General features: G+C 36.7%; 1 protein-coding gene and 1 long non-coding RNA gene across 2 annotated transcripts; both read left to right on the forward strand.

Annotated features, from left to right (window-relative positions):
- Positions 1–6,600: 6,600 nt before the first annotated feature.
- On the forward strand, positions 6,601–9,307 carry LOC134649414 (uncharacterized). The gene is made up of 3 exons (XR_010096958.1): positions 6,601–6,668; positions 8,108–8,149; positions 9,184–9,307. It is a non-coding gene; the product is annotated as an uncharacterized LOC134649414 (long non-coding RNA).
- A 180-nt stretch (positions 9,308–9,487) lies between these two features.
- Positions 9,488–12,662, forward strand: LOC134649726 (mucin-2-like). Its single transcript, XM_063504557.1, has 3 exons — positions 9,488–10,662; positions 11,925–12,049; positions 12,571–12,662. Exons 1-3 carry the CDS (start codon positions 9,488–9,490, stop codon positions 12,627–12,629), a joined length of 1,359 nt encoding a protein of 452 aa, XP_063360627.1. The 3' UTR covers positions 12,630–12,662.
- The last annotated feature ends 3,902 nt before the right edge of the window (positions 12,663–16,564 follow it).

Below are 16,564 nucleotides of genomic sequence, written 5' to 3' on the forward strand. Positions count from 1 at the left end.
AAACCAAATTAAGGTATTAACATGATTTCTAGCTTGCTGGGAATTAATTCCGGAAAAAAGAAACTTACTGGCCTACAACTACATATGTTTCAGCTTGAACAAATAATGGGAAGTGGGTCTAATCTAGCGTGCAAGGCAAGAAAAATTGTGTTGCACTTTAATCGGTATTAGACTTCATTAGGGATATATTGATTGATTAAGAATAATTAACCTCCTTAATATTTGAGTTTTATCGAACACCGGAAACTGACCTTTTTTGCTTGTTAACGTTTTAACGGGACTTTATTTATCTTGATTAGTTTAATATGTTTCAATTCCGGCTTAAATCTTGTAAGAATTTTGATTTTGAGATTAATAGGTCAACTCAAACGTGTACTTGTCATCAAACCTATCGGCATGATGATAGGCCAATCAATGTATGCAGATGTATGCAGGTTTTCTCACGATGTTTTCCTTCACCGAAAAGTAAACCTAGTGGTAAATATCAAATGATATTTCGTACATAAGTTCCGAAAAACTCATTGGTACGAGCCAGAATTTGAACCCGCGACCTCCGGATTGAAAGACGGACGTGATATCCACTCGGCCACCACAGCTTCCCAATGATACAAATTAATCCATAAAAATTTCAAATACCTAACGATGAGTCCCGTGCTGGGTCATAGGTACAGTCCGTACCCCATATTTTCCACTTTTCTTTACAGCTTTTTCTCGACCTGGGTAATTAAGTTGGGGCGTTTTACCTTTCTTGGTCCAACAGGTCTCCTTGGTAGTTTTGTGGGGGTATGCTGCAGGCATTAATGTGCGGACTTCACAGAAATATGAATATAAGGAGAAGTGGTTTGACAGCTAGGCGCGTGTCTCTATTTTCTGATCAAAAATCACGATCGCTGCGGCGACATCGGTCCCGATACTAACTGACGATCACAGCGGATCTATAGATATCTATCATATGGTGGACTTTGAGTCGGGCACCATTCAGGGTGGGCTACTTATAGTTCGTTTTTTTTTTAGCATTAGAAAGAAGGTAAGCGATCTTAACACGTCTTTTAAGAGCATTTTCACTTAACTGTGCACCTTAAAGTGCGACTTAAGTTGTGTTTCAGTAACGTCTAACCGTTACATTCATTTTGTAACGAATGCTAACCGGCCGTTAAAAGTGCACAGTTAAGTGAAAATGCCCTTAAATGAAAAACGCTTTTTAAAAATCAGTAACTTATTACTTATGGAAGCGGAAGAATATAAATGATACTAGATTCATAATTGTTACATATTTGCCATTATTTATTTTTAAAACGTGTTTTTCAATAAAAAGACACGTCAAGATTGTTTACCTTATTTCTAAAGCTAAAAAAACTAACTATAGTTTAGATTTTTAAGTGTAATTGTTTGACATGCTTACTTACATTTTGTTTTTGAAATAAATATAATTGCTCTTAATCAAGTAGGTACATGTACATACTTATATTAATTGAAATGTTCTTCAAAATGTTTTCCGTGTTGTTTTCCCCAGATGCAATAAATGTTGTTTATTGTGTTAATTAGGTTTTAAAGTTCCTTCTACTGAGTGCATAATTGCATATAGGTATTAAATTAGGTAACCGAATAGATTCTGGATTTAAATGCAACAGGAAAAAAAGAATAAGACATACTCCTCGAGCACGTGTAGTATCACTACATAGAGTACATAGTATAAAACAAAGTCGCTTCGCTGTCTGTCTGTCCCTACGTATGCTTAGATCTTTAAAACTACGCAACGGATTTTGAAGCTATTTTAATAGATAGAGACAGAGTGATTAAAGAGGAAGGTTTATGTATAATTTGTTAACCCGTGCAAAGCCGGGGCGGGTCGCTAGTTTTAAATAAGACGATGGAATTTCTTAATAAAATTACATAAATGATGTAGGTACAGCACACATTTTTACATAGACACCACTCCACTACACAGTACACGGTGGTTTTTTAAAGACCGTTAATTTCAAAGGTGCATTCCTGTGCTTAAATTAAGTAACATTTTGAAAGAAACCGGTATTCTAATTAACTAAATTTTGGAGATTATCAATAATTTATTTTTATCTGATAAGGCCCACTACAAGCGCGTACGCTGGCCTTAGGATCTGTTTACGTATTGGTTAGTGTTTAGTATGAGTTTATACATTTGCTACTAAACGCAAGTACTATCTCGGACGATCGATATTCAAAATGTCATTGATATGTCATAGTTAATTAAAATATAATGTCCCAGTTATAACTTATAACAAACAATGCTATTAATTACAATCTACAAAAATAAAAACTAATTAAACTATGAACTGCCATTTAGTTTCTTTTAATGTAGGTATTTAGCTATACTCCCAAGTTAATGGAGTTGCATGTGTGTAGAATAGAAAGAAAAGGAATGTAGAAAGTCACCCATGGCGGGAACACTACAGACTAGAATATACATAATAGGAACGATTTTTCTGCTCTAAGTACACGGCACGACCGAGGTTTGAACCCACGATTTTGACCACCATACGAACGGTTAACACGTTAGACCGGGCCATGTCCGGGCCGGGTGTTTCCGGTGCTTCGTTTTCTATGGAAAGCACCACGTGATCACCGATCAGCCGTCATAGAATATGACGTGTCGGACGCCTCGGCTCGTACTACGGGAATTAGTGTCACCCAATGTATGGGAGGTGCAAATTTTGGTATCGGATGAATTCACTTGGCACAGATGTAATATAGGTAAAACTAAGCTAATTAAGCCCGGTAGCCATCCGCCACCCCCCCACACCCCACAGGTAGGCAGGGGGGGGGGCAGTCAGAAATGAACGCCGCCGCGCTTCAGAAAAAATAATCATACCAGCTTCTATTTACCTAATACGTCGAGTGTGCTGTCATTTTCTGATAAATCGGGCATGAGGGATTCATTTTTCAGACATTTAATGTATAGTTTAATAGAAAAAAAGCAAAATATTGACGAACATATCAAAATCGGTGAGTCATCCTTTAGTTCCCTTATTTAATTTTAAACCGAATTTTATCTCTAACAGGAAACCGCGTAGGTTTTCCTTGACACTGGCCGTTTTAGTAAACGGTAGCCACAGCAAAGGTTACAGTCGATCGTGTTTGACCATTTGAATTTCAGCCGCTCGTAAAACAGGTTGTTTTAGTTTCAAGTTCGCGGGCGAAAAAACATTGGGATTAAGAAGATGTGGGCGGTTGTGTTTACAGTGCTTTATTTTGGAGCGACAAATGCGAGTATTTATTTGTTATTTATTTATAACTAGCAACCTGGCGGCTTCGCACGGGTTAACAAATTATACATAAACCTACCTCTTGAATCACTCTATCTACTTATTAAAAAAACACATCAAAATCCGTGGCGTAGTTTTAAAGATCTAAGCATACATAGGGACAGACAGACAGCGGGAAGCGACTTTGTTTTGTACTATGTAGTGATACAAGCTTTGTTTAGTTTGGGGCTAGAGTGATCTGTGTAAGATGTCCCCTGATATTTATCTATTTATTTTAGCCTGTTGTCTGTGTATGATATAAAAGGATCTAGACCGAATTTTAAGTCATTATTTAATTTTTTTAGAGAACGATTATTTCTACTCTATACCTACTAAGGGTTGAACCCACGATTTTTGACCAACTCACACATGTGGATATTATATTATTATATTGATTTTGCTTTAGATACCCAGTTTTTTTGTGGTTTTGGTTAGTGGTTTTAACACTGATGTATCTAGAAATTGAACATTGGAATAATTAAACACCTATTAGCCTTATGCACTATAATTAGTGAAAACATACAAATTCGAAATGAATTCTTGTTAATTTAGACAATTTTTCTCTAATATACCTTGTACAGTATTTCAGGATCAACACTTTTATTTGAATGTTAACAACTAAAGACCTGTTCATAAATTACGTCATCTACTTTTGACGATTTTTGACCCTTCCCCCTAAAATCATCCAAAAATCATGCTTCGAATGACCCCGTTTCCTCCTACGTTATGCTACCATCATCTGATGTCCAGACCCCCCCCCCCATTTGAAATGACGTACTTAATTTATGAAAAGCCCTAGAAGTGAAAATGAAGTGGAATGTTTTAACAAATTCAACACAGACCAAGACAAGAGCGAAAGCTAGTGTTTATAAATATCGATGTCGACTTCTTGATACTGTAGTAAATTTACTAGACTTTTTAATTAAAAACCCCTAAGATAAAAGCTTTGCCTTCAAATTTGTGGTATCACGTTACCAAGTCCGCCGGATGCTAGAAAAAGTTATGCTCAAGGGTGAATCAACTTTTTCTTCTCACTCGTTGCCATGCGGTCGTATGGGTCACTCTTTAAACCCTGGTTTTATTGTATTAAAATAACCAAACAGACATTCTTATCATATGTGTAGAATGTAGTATAACATTTCTTCTAACAAACTATGCTACTATTTTTTTTTAATCTTTTATTCATGATAAACTAACATACATTTTATAAATTACATAAAACTCGCCAAACTGTGGTGTTTGATGGCGAGGTACGCTCATTTTTATGCTAATAACTTAACCTATTTGGGTCAAACCCGTTTTATAGGTAGTATGGTTTGGTTACCTCGTTCCTGTATCCTCGTTCCTCGTTCCTCGTTTCGGCTGACGGGCCAGAATAGCAGTACAAAAATGTGGATCCACCCTGAAAACCATTGAACAAATGTATTTATGCTGTATGTATGTACCTATATATTTACAGGAAAATACACTGTTTACTGTGAGTTGTTGCTATAAATACACTTGAAGTTAATATTCCTAAAACTTTCTGAAGAAGGTCCAGGGCATCAGGGCATAGGTTCAGGACATATAAAATCCCTTAGTGCGTTTGTATGTTGGCTAAATTTTCCTACTGACAAATCCCTTTACTTTAGTATCATTTTTAGTTGGCCTTGACCATACATACAATGAATTGATAAGTGCATTCACTGATACTCATAATTATATTTATAATATGACTCATATATTTATAAAATATTTTTCACCTCAGCAGCTCGAACAAGGGTACTTTGCTACTTAAAAACAGTGAGCAAAATCGCATTTTGCTCACTCAGTGAGACAAAATGAGCAAAATGCGATTTTGCTCACTGTTTTTAAGTAGCAAAGTACCAAGGGTTCGAGCTGCTGAGGTGAAAATTTAATTGTTGGTATATCTTAAGAAAACATGAGTGAATAGAGGTAAGTGATGAAGAAGGAATACATTTTTCGGGTTCTCTAATATGTTCTCACTGCTGAGGTGAAAAATGTTGTGTACTACACGAGATCAAAGTTATTTACATCTCGTGCGCTTTTGAGTCCCTTACTACGCTCAAGATTCTAAATTAGATTCACTCGCTACGCTCGTGAATCTATTATAGAATCTTTCGCTTGCACGGGACTCAAAATAAGCACTCGAAGAAATATCAAACTTTGATCTCTTGTTGTACAAATAACTATTCCTGATAGTCAGTGAAAAATGAAGAGAGGATTACAAATTTTGGTTCCCGTAAAACCACCCGTATAGTCCGGGCCCGTTTCTCAAAAGCTTGTAACTTGTAATACAAGTGGAAGTCCCTTCTAACAAAATCTGTCAAAAAGTGACATCCGCTTGTATTACAAGTTACAAGCTTTTGAGAAACGGGCCCCAGCAGTACTTCAAGTATAGTCCACAAGTGCAAGTTCAATTTTTGTTGGTAGTTAAGTTATAAATCCTTTAAATAATGGGGCATCTAATAAGCATGTTAGTAGAATTTGGTAAAATAGTCCTCTAACCGGGGATCGGAACCGGTTTTTTGCAAAAACTTAGAAATAACCATATTTTTCGAATTATTTTATACTCGAAATGTAGGACACAGTTGTGGTATTAGGTACGACTTCGTATTATTAGATTGCTCAATTAGAAATGAAGTAATTAGCAAAGAACGAAAAAATGCCGTTTCCGTTCCCATACAAAAAATACCGGTATCCGATCCCTGCCTCTAACAAACTGTGCTAATATATTGTCCCCTGGCTGACCGGAAAGCATGACAATAAAAAATACTTGATACTAAAACAAAACGAATAATCTTCAAAATATTCTCCTTTACCTTTGATACACACACGAAAACGTGTGTAAAACTTATCAACAATATGCCGCAATAAAAAAAACTGGCCAAGTGCGAGTCGGACTCGCGTTCCAAGGGTTTAAGGGGTACATTATGTCCGACTCACGCTTGACTGTACATTCCTAATAGATTTTCCTGTCATCTATAAAAAAAAGATATTGTGTATTTTTTTCAAAACTTAGAACCTAGAATGGTCAGACAGACAGAGAAACAGACGCACGAGTGATCCTATAAGGGACCAAGTGTATAAGGGTTCTGTTTTTTCCTTTTGAGGTACGCAACCCTAGAAATGGACTTTCTTGACTAAAGATGGTTTAATAGGTACATATTGAACAGTCACTTCATCACCTTCCTCGCGTTGGCCCGGCATTTTGCCACGGCTCATGGGAGCCTGGGGTCCGCTTGGCAACTAATCCCAAGAATGAACTTATAGTTATAATATTTTAATTTTTTTTATATAGTTTTTAATTATTTTGCAGGTCCACGCAGCCCCTGAACCAAAAGATGACAAAGTTTTCAACGTTACGATGACAATGGTGAAAGTCGGGTAAGCAAATTAACCATTATCTAGCTTTCAATCTACGTACTATATATTGCATGATAAAAAATTGTACAAATGACGGACTTGATGCCTTAAGGCATTCACTATACTATGCCTTTACTATGCCAATAACGTTACTACAAGAACTGTTGTATAATAAAAAAACCGGCCAAGTGCGAGTCGGACTCGCGCACGGAGGGTTCCGCACCATCAACAAAAAATAGAGCAAAACAAGCAAAAAAACGGTCACCCATCCAAGTATTGACCCCGCCCGACGTTGCTTAACTTCGGTCAAAAATCACGTTTGTTGTATGGGAGCCCCACTTAAATCTTTATTTTATTCTGTTTTTAGTATTTGTTGTTATAGCGGCAACAGAAATACATCATCTGTGAAAATTTCAACTATCTAGCTATCACGGTTCGTGAGATACAGCCTGGTGACAGACGGACGGACGGACGGACGGACAGCGGAGTCTTAGTAATAGGGTCCCGTTTTTACCCTTTGGGTACGGAACCCTAAAAATAATGAATATAATAAATTATCACCTTATGCATGTGACGATAGCGAAACGGCCAAGGCATATTTTGACTTAGGTGTAGAGCTTATCAAGTTAGGGCTTGTAGAGTTAGAAGCTTGGCTCTACAAGAGATCTGATCTGAACTTTTTGACAGTGCAGCCTTATGGTTTCGTCTTGGCAACATTTTACATGAAAATGTTTTTGGTGGGATATAACTAACTCAAAAATATGTCCCATAGTTCTTAATTCGCTGACATAATGGCTATGGGACATACTTTTGAGTATGATTTTTTTTTTTTTTTATTAATTCATAAAATTTACACAGCATTACAGCGGACTAATACGCTATGAAATTTATAATAGACAGTATTATACAAACAAGGTACATGATACAGTCTAGAAAGGAAAAACAGAACAAAATGTCAGAAATCAAAACTAATAAAAGACAGAAGATTCACGCTTATCCATCGCCTCACAGAACTTCATACATTCTTTACACAGATCCATCCAACTACTTGCAAATACATCACATTCCGGTGCTGATGCGAGGAGCGCGTTAATATATTGTAGGGCGCGGACAAGTGGTGATTTGCCATGGGACGTAGTGCGTGTTTTAGGCACAGCTAATAGGTGACGACTACGTGGTCGAAAATTAAATTGGGCCTTAGCCATAGATGGAACGAACAGGCGTACGAGCTGTGCAACCAGTTCAGGGCAGTCCGAGTTCCCCCGTAAGACATTACATGCAGTAGGCAATGATGAGTGCACCCATATTTTTACACTTGACTGTACACTTACTGTTTTAAACGTATTGAACTTTACTGTGGACCATAGTCGTAGTACTGCAGTGTGTGTGTGTGGTAGGTTTTTAGTGACATTCTTAAAATTTCTTAGACAAATATTTTACACATATCCTTTTTTTTTCAGGGTAATAAACATGGATGTAAACGCAGTTTGCAGAGCTGCTGGGTAAGTTTTCTAACCTATTTACAAAGACGGACCACCGGATGGATTGCACAGAACAGGGACATAGGGAGACAAAAAAAATGGTGATTTAGGGGATTAGCCAAGGTGACAATCGTTCGCAGAGAATCGAAATCTTATCTGTCTCTATCGCACGTTAGCGTTTCGTCTCGTTCACTGCAAACGATTGTCATAAGCTAGGTCCCCTCGAAAGCTAGCCACCATAACGCCAAGTAGTGAAAAATAGGACTTGCCTTTGCCTGGCAGTGAGACACAAAAATAAATAATTAAAAAAAACCGGCCAAGTGCGAGTCGGACTCGCGCACGAAGGGTTCCGTACCATTACGCAAAAAAACGGCATAAAAATCACGTTTGTAGTATGGGAGCCCCATTGAAATATTTATATTATTCTGTTTTTAGTATTTGCTGTTATAGCGGCAACAGAAATACATAATCTGTAAAAGTTTCAACTGCCTAGCTATCACGGTTCACCAGATACAGACGGCCGTAAGACAGACGGACAGACAGTGAAGTCTTAGTAATAGGGTACCGTTTTTACCCTTTGGGTACGGAACCTAAACAAGAAGGAAGGTAAAGAAGAGAAATAAGATGGGAACTTGGTGTGCTTATGTCTGTTCCGTATATAGCCAGCAGCGTAATTGACTTGATAGACAGTTGACATTCAGCTGTTGACATCCTAATTTCCATAAAACTATGTCTTGATCCAGTTATTATTATGATTCCAGGATACCTAACTTATTACCTACTAGTTACTAACCTCGGTATCCTTAGTCATTATAGATTGGTTTCATTTCAATAACAGGAAAAGCTCAGAAGGAAATAGATGTCACGGTTATAATAAAATTAACACATTCGTGTCCTCATGTTAAATATTAACATCAGTAACAAAAAAATATATAAGATAATAAGTTTTATGATCTTTAACTTCATACAAAAAACTTAAAAAACTGTTTCACATTAAGTACAGTCCACTTTAAATATACATTCATACGAAAATGTTATTCATAAATTTGTTACAGATATGTGACTCCGGGAGAACTTGCGGCGTACACCACCACTACCGAAAAAAGCGTGACGAAGAAAACCAAAAGCGATTCGGGAAAGGGAAGCGAACCCACAACAACGACCGAACATTATACAACAGTTGAAGAAACTACTACTGTAAAAACGACGAGTGGCATATCTACGAAAGTATCCGGTACAACAGCCAAAGAAGCTACTACTGGCACAATCGAGAACACAGTCACGACGAGTGACTTATCAACGACAGAACCCGGTACAAAAACTACAATAGAAGAAGATACTTCTAAAACACCAGGGAGTATGATAATAGCGAGTGACACAACAACGCCAGAACCAAATACAACATTTACGACAGAAGAAACTTCTACTGCTACACTAAGGAACACAATAACTACGAGTAGCACATCAACGAAAGTATCTGGTACAACAGATACGACAGAAGAAGATACTTCTAAAACACTAGGGAACACGACAACAACGAGTGAAACGTCAACGACAGAATCTGCTACAACAGCTACGGCAGAAGCAGATACTTCTAAAAGAGTACGGAGCACGATAACAACGAGTGTAACATCAACGGCAGAATCTGCTACAACAGCTACGACAGAAGAAGATACTTCTAAAACACTAGGGGGCACGACAACAACGAGTGAAACATCAACGACAGAATCTGCTATAACAGCTACGACAGAAGAAGATACTTCTAAAACACTAGGGAGCATGATAAAAACGAGTGAAATATCAACGACAGAATCTGCTACAACAGCTACGATAGAAGAAGATACTTCTAAAACACTAGGGGGCACGACAACAACGAGTGAAACATCAACGACAGAATCTGCTACAACAGCTACGACAGAAGAAGATACTCCTTATACTCTAGGAATCATGATATCAACGACAAGACGCGGTAAAACTGTTACAGACGTAGGATCAAGTACTTTTACAGACGGACCGACAACATCAGCAACAGGAACGCCGACCGCTACTATTGGGATGCCGGAAGAATCCGGAACTGCCACTATGAGCTCGGGCTTCTCTCCCGTGAAAGTAGATGGCGTTTCAACTACACCAACGGATGGACCCACCTCTTCCGGTTCAACAGAGGAGGTTACAACTTCGACGACGTCAGGAGACACATTATCGACAACGGATTCAACTATACCTATTGATGTCGCATCTAAAACAGGAATTAAAACACATAGTGATGTATCAACTACTTTCTCAACCACTGTATCTTCGGAAGAACCCCGAACGTTATCCGTAGTTGACAAATCTACCACACTTGCAGAACCAACTACAGAAGAATCGTTCGTGACTCCATCGACTACAATAAAAGAAGAAGCAATCACTCCAGATAAAGACACTATAATACGTAAGAAAATAATAACGGAAGAAAGTAAGCCGACTACAGCAACGGAATCTGTTTCAACTACTACGGAAGAAAATAAAGTAACATCTGCTGACAAGCTTGGGTAAGTAGTTAAGTACTAGATTAAGCGATAAGTAACTTATGCATGTTCAACAGCAACATTTAAAGTGCTTTCGAATTCCCTAAAACAAGATAAGCATAGGTGAATTTAGGAGATTACAATAGCGACTTTTAGTTATAATAAGTAGCGGTACGAACTAACGAGGAAAAATTATTTACTCGCAGATATTATAGATCGTTGCTTACTTAAATTCTGTGTAAGGATTAAAAAAGCGGCCAAGTGCGAGTCGGACTCGCCCATGAAGGGTTCCGTATTTAGGCGATTTATGACGTATAAAAAAAAACTACTTACTAGATCTCGTTCAAACCAATTTTCGGTGGAAGTTTACATGGTAATGTACATCATATATTTTTTTTAGTTTTATCATTCTCTTATTTTAGAAGTTACAGGGGGGGGACACACATTTTACCACTTTGGAAGTGTCTCTCACGCAAACTATTCAGTTTAGAAAAAAAATGATATTAGAAACCTCAATATCATTTTTGAAGACCTATCCATAGATACCCCACACGTATGGGTTTGATGAAAAAAAAATTTTTGAGTTTCAGTTCGAAGAATGGGGAACCCCAAAAATTTATTGTTTTTTTTCTATTTTTGTGTGAAAATCTTAATGCGGTTCACAGAATACATCTACTTACCAAGTTTCAACAGTATAGTTCATATAGTTTCGGAGAAAAGTGGCTGTGACATACGGACGGACAGACAGACGGACAGACAGACAGACAGACAGACATGACGAATCTATAAGGGTTCCGTTTTTTGCCATTTGGCTACGGAACCCTTTACCTCATTCTAAATTCTCTATAAACACCTAAGTTAACATTACCCGATCACAATGGGTTAATATATTTAGACACAGTGAATTTAGTGTACCATGTGATATGGACGCTAAGAAATCGACATTTGCATGGCTGTATGCAACTAAACAGACATTTGTAAGGCGCTGTAAACATTTATATGGCACCTTTTCGACATTTTTAAGGCAGTACCGACATTGTCTTGTAATTTGTATGCCACATTAGCCATTTTTATGGTCATAATAGCCATACAAACCACCTAATATTTTGGCCCAGTGTAAATATTTTGACTTATTCTCCATCTTTATTTACCTCTAATAATTATGTCCAGTGATTTAAAAGCCATACCTACGATAAAAAATACCTAAAGGAATTTCATTAATTATTATTTACAATCGACATTTTTATTGTAATGTTAGGTTTAACTTTAATGTTCGTCTTTTGCAGAGCTGACGATGGTCGGCAAATAAATTACGGTGTCTACGGATACCTGGCTCTGTCTCTCCTGTTGGCTGCTATTGTCATCTGGATCAGCTATATGATATACACTAGGCATCAAGCCAACAGTTATGGTAAGTTTTTGGCAACCTTTTTACTTAAAATTAATCATTCTCGAAAGTTTAAACAAAAATTATAAACTGAAATAGATGGCATATAAATAAATAAATATTATACGACAATATTACACAAATTTACTAAGCTCCACAGAGACAACGCGATATGTATAATAGGTAGATAAATATTTATAAATACTTAAATAAATAGAAAACACCTATGATTCAGGAACAAATATCCGTACTCGTCACACAAATTACTAGAATACACGTCATAGGCAGGGTCACTAACGACTAGGAAAGGGGCCCATTTCTCGAACGGTATTACACTAATATTATTAGTCCACGACTGTCAAGTCGAATGGGTTACCATGGCAACACACTAATAATATTAGACTAATACCGTTCGAGAAATAAGCCCCAGACCGGCCGTCAAACTTGAATTGAACTTGAACTAGTTTTTCAATAGCTGTTATCCGAGGTAGGATTATTTTCAAAGTTATGGTTGCGTTAAATATACCACTGTATTTTTTTTTCAGTTTTACCACCGCCTGCCCCAGAGGCTACGCCACTCAACCACATCACAACTGCCGCGTAGTCATGAAGGAGCATAAAGTATATTGTATTATAAAAGCCAGTTTAAGATACCCGGATACAAACAACAGGGATATTTTAAAGTAAGATCTTGTTTTACCAACTTGACAATTGACAATTTCTTGATCAATATCCATTTCAAATAGTTATTATAATAATGTTTTTGAGTTACATGCTTTGTAAATAGCGACGAAATATTTAGCATAGATATGTACGTATGTGTACGCGATCAGGGGGGCTAGCCAAAATGACAATCGATTGCAGAAAATGAATCCGAACGCTATTGTCCCTCTACCATTCTTCTATAAGTACTTACTTTAAAGACAGCGATCGTTTAATTTCTCGTCATCTTGGCTAGGCCTCCCGATCACTATTAATATTTACGCCGTGTGTAAAAAAATGTTGTAATTTGAGAAAAAAATGTTGTAATTTTAGACCTCTATTGATATGTTGTACAGAACCTGCGGCGGCAGCACGGTCGCATTTTTATCGCTTGTCACCATGCCTGTCACGTTCTAACAAGTATGTAAATGCGAAAGTGACGGGCATAGTGACAGGCGATAAAAATGGAACCATGCCGCGCCCGCTGGTATTACAGAGTAAGTTTTTGTTTGACAGGTGGTTCCAATCCATTTTATTAAATTTTTTTATGTTTATTAAAATTGCATCTAGTTTAGTATATATTTTCTATTTCCAAAATTACCTCTCTTTCGAAGTTACCCCAATGGAACTTAATCACTAAAACTACGTTTATGTAGGTATTATATAGGATGCTTCCTGTAACAGGAGCAATAAATTAAACTAAAGGCTGTACTTCTCAAACTGACCAACATTTGTTCAGCAACTTTTAAAAATTATGAATCCTTTTGACTTCCACTTTTTCATACAAAATAAATATTGCCTTCAATGTACGCTGACATCAGTGTGTTTGACGGTGGTTTGACGTTGCTTGTCACGCTTTAAACATAACAAAATTTGCAATACATTACGTCTTACAATAAACTTTAAAGTGTAATAAAAATCAAAACATGAGTTATTTTCAAAAGTTGCTGAACAAATGTGGGTCGGTTTGAGGAGTACAGCCTACAGTTTAATTTATTGCTCCTGTGGAAGCACCCTGTATATAGTTGTTATATACACTGATGGACAAATTAAGAAGAACGCAAAAAATATTTGACCACTAATTTTGAAGTTACTTTAGGTACTGTCTAGTAACTAAACCTTTTTTTTGCGTTCCTCTTCTCCATGAGTATAATAAGTTGTTTAAAATCATAAAGGATAAATATTACAAATTGAAACGACGATCAAGTTATCTAAATACACGGAAATCGGCCACGATAACATTTAATTAACAACATTATTATGTTAATTTTTATCAGAACGAATTTTAACTATCAAGCTTATTGAAATATTTATACGATTATCGAGTGACCTATGACAAAGTTGTTTTGATTAGAGCAGTTTTTATAAGTTTATTCCAAATCGCGGGAATATTTTGATTTTTACATGTAAAAAGTTGTTTTCATTAGAGTAGTTTTTATACATATACTGTCTATATTTGGAAGTACGGGAAGAAATTTGATTTAAGAAGTCTATGTATGTAGGTGGGTACGTATGTTGTATGTTATGTCAATAAATTTGTTTTTGAAGTGAAAACTTCTTTAGCGGCGCTGTGCACTTTTTGAGGTGGGAAAAAAATGTTAAACTCGAGACAGATCACGTGACCGTAAGCCGATCACGTGACCGTAAGACGGACACGTGACCGTAAGACGGACACGTGACCTGATCGAAAAAGTGTTACATGTAATGTCATTGAGTTTTTCTTTATTGATTTAAATGTCATCTGGTGAGTTTCGCTCTAACAGTATTAATTATAACACGAGTACTAACAGTGACAGCTTAGGGGTTTCAAGTAATTAACGCTAACGCTAGATGGCGTTACCCTCAAATATACATAGTGCATTTTGCACTAGTCATTGAGTTTTCACTTCTGCCGGCACTCCCTGAGTGCAACTCGTTGTTTTTTTTAAAGGTTGACATGGGTTACATTTTAACCGACTTTTATAGAGTAGGCATTTTTTTAAGGAATACACCGTTGTGTTTTTAAAATTTTTTACTTGTTGTCTAAAATTTTGTATAAATGTTATGTAACTAATATGACGAACATTGAATATTTTTTATATTTTACCAAAGTATTTTATGAGTTTAGTATAATTATTCCTTCTGAACTTGAAAATAAACATTATGAAGGTTAAAAAAACATTTTTTTAATAATATCCTGAAAGTAAACACATGGAATTTAAAGAGAAAAAATGCAGTCAGCTATATATTAAAGAAAATAGTAAGGTACGTTGGGATAACTTCGATAACGGGGTAATTTTGTAAATGGCTAATATGCCTACTTTGGCAACACTTACGATACTGCAACGCTTAGGTACCGTATCTTGCTTACTTGCTTAGGGAGTGCTTCTAATTTTAGTAAATATTAGTGATTTTCATAATTACCCCGCTTTCAAAGCCCAAAGCACTTTGTGTTTTATCTTATACTTACCTTAAAACGAGCAATTCTTGTATGTTTCGGGGATCTCGGAAACGGCTCTAACGATTTCGATGAAATTTGCTATAAGTATAAGAGTTTTCGAGGGCGAAAAATCGATCTAGGTCTTATCTCTAGGAAAACGCACATTTTTGAGTTTTTATAAGTTTTCCAAGCAAAACTCGGTCTCTCAGATATTTTGTTTTTATATAACTATAGGGACGAAAAATCGATCTAGCTAGGTCTTGTCTCTGGGAAAACGCACATTTTTGAGTTTTCATAAGTTTACCGAGCATAGTTCGGTCTCCCAGGTTGTTTTTTATATAAGTAGCTACCTACGTGGTGGGAACCTAAGTACGGTCTAAATTTATTATAGTACCTAAACAGTACAAAATAATTAAAACGGGAAGTTCCGTAAATGTAATTCCGCGTAGCCATTGTTTTATGATTACACCATAATTACTAAAAATAATAATTATGCATACAGTTTTACCGTATCTAAAGTTATTTAATATGGGTTTATACGGGGAAACAAAATAAGGTTTCGGTGAAGGAAAACATCGTGAGGAAACCGGACTAATCCCAATAAGGCCTAGTTTCCCCTCTGGGTTAGAAGGTCAGATGGCAGTCGCTTTCGTAAAAACTAGTGCTCACGCCAATTCCTGGGATTAGTTGCCAAGCGGACCCCAGGCTCCCATGAGCCGTGGCAAAATGCCGGGACAACGCGAGGAAGATGATGATGGGGAAACAAAAGCTTATATATTATTAGTTTATTAGGGAAAATACAAAAACTACTTGTTAAAGTGATATTAAAATTTAAAGTAACTATTATGTAGTATCAAAGTTTAGCTGCTTTGGAATTGGTTTAACCTCTAGGACACATTTACTTTTGACGAAAAAATTTAAGCTGGAAAATTTTGGCCGCAAAGATACTTATGTGACACGCTCTTTTTTTTGTTAGCCTATTTGGTGTCCCCCACTGCTGGGCAAAGGCCTCCCCTCGTTTCCTCCACTCGACCCTGTCTTATTATTTAAACGCTCTTATGGCTCTACAAATAAGATCGTGTCAGATATTTTTGCGGCCTTCGTTGTGTAACATATTATTGCAAGTGACTGTACTTAAGTGTGTAAATCCATTACGGGCGAATATTTCAACGGTGGTTAGCATAGGACCTAAGAAGTAACTATATTGAGATAGATTTTGCTTAGAAATACAATGAAAATTTTAACCATACAAAATAATTCGGCCCGCAATGTAATACACCACACAAGTTACGGGATACCAGCTTTTTAAAGTAACTGCCAACGCTTCGCTTGTTGGTAGTTACCTACTATAAAAAGCTCGTATCTCGTAATGTCATGTCATCTTATGTTTCTTAATGTTTCCAGTACATTACTGCTCG

Source organism: Cydia amplana, chromosome 7, assembly GCF_948474715.1.
Source record: "Cydia amplana chromosome 7, ilCydAmpl1.1, whole genome shotgun sequence".
NCBI classification, from domain to species: domain Eukaryota; kingdom Metazoa; phylum Arthropoda; class Insecta; order Lepidoptera; family Tortricidae; genus Cydia; species Cydia amplana.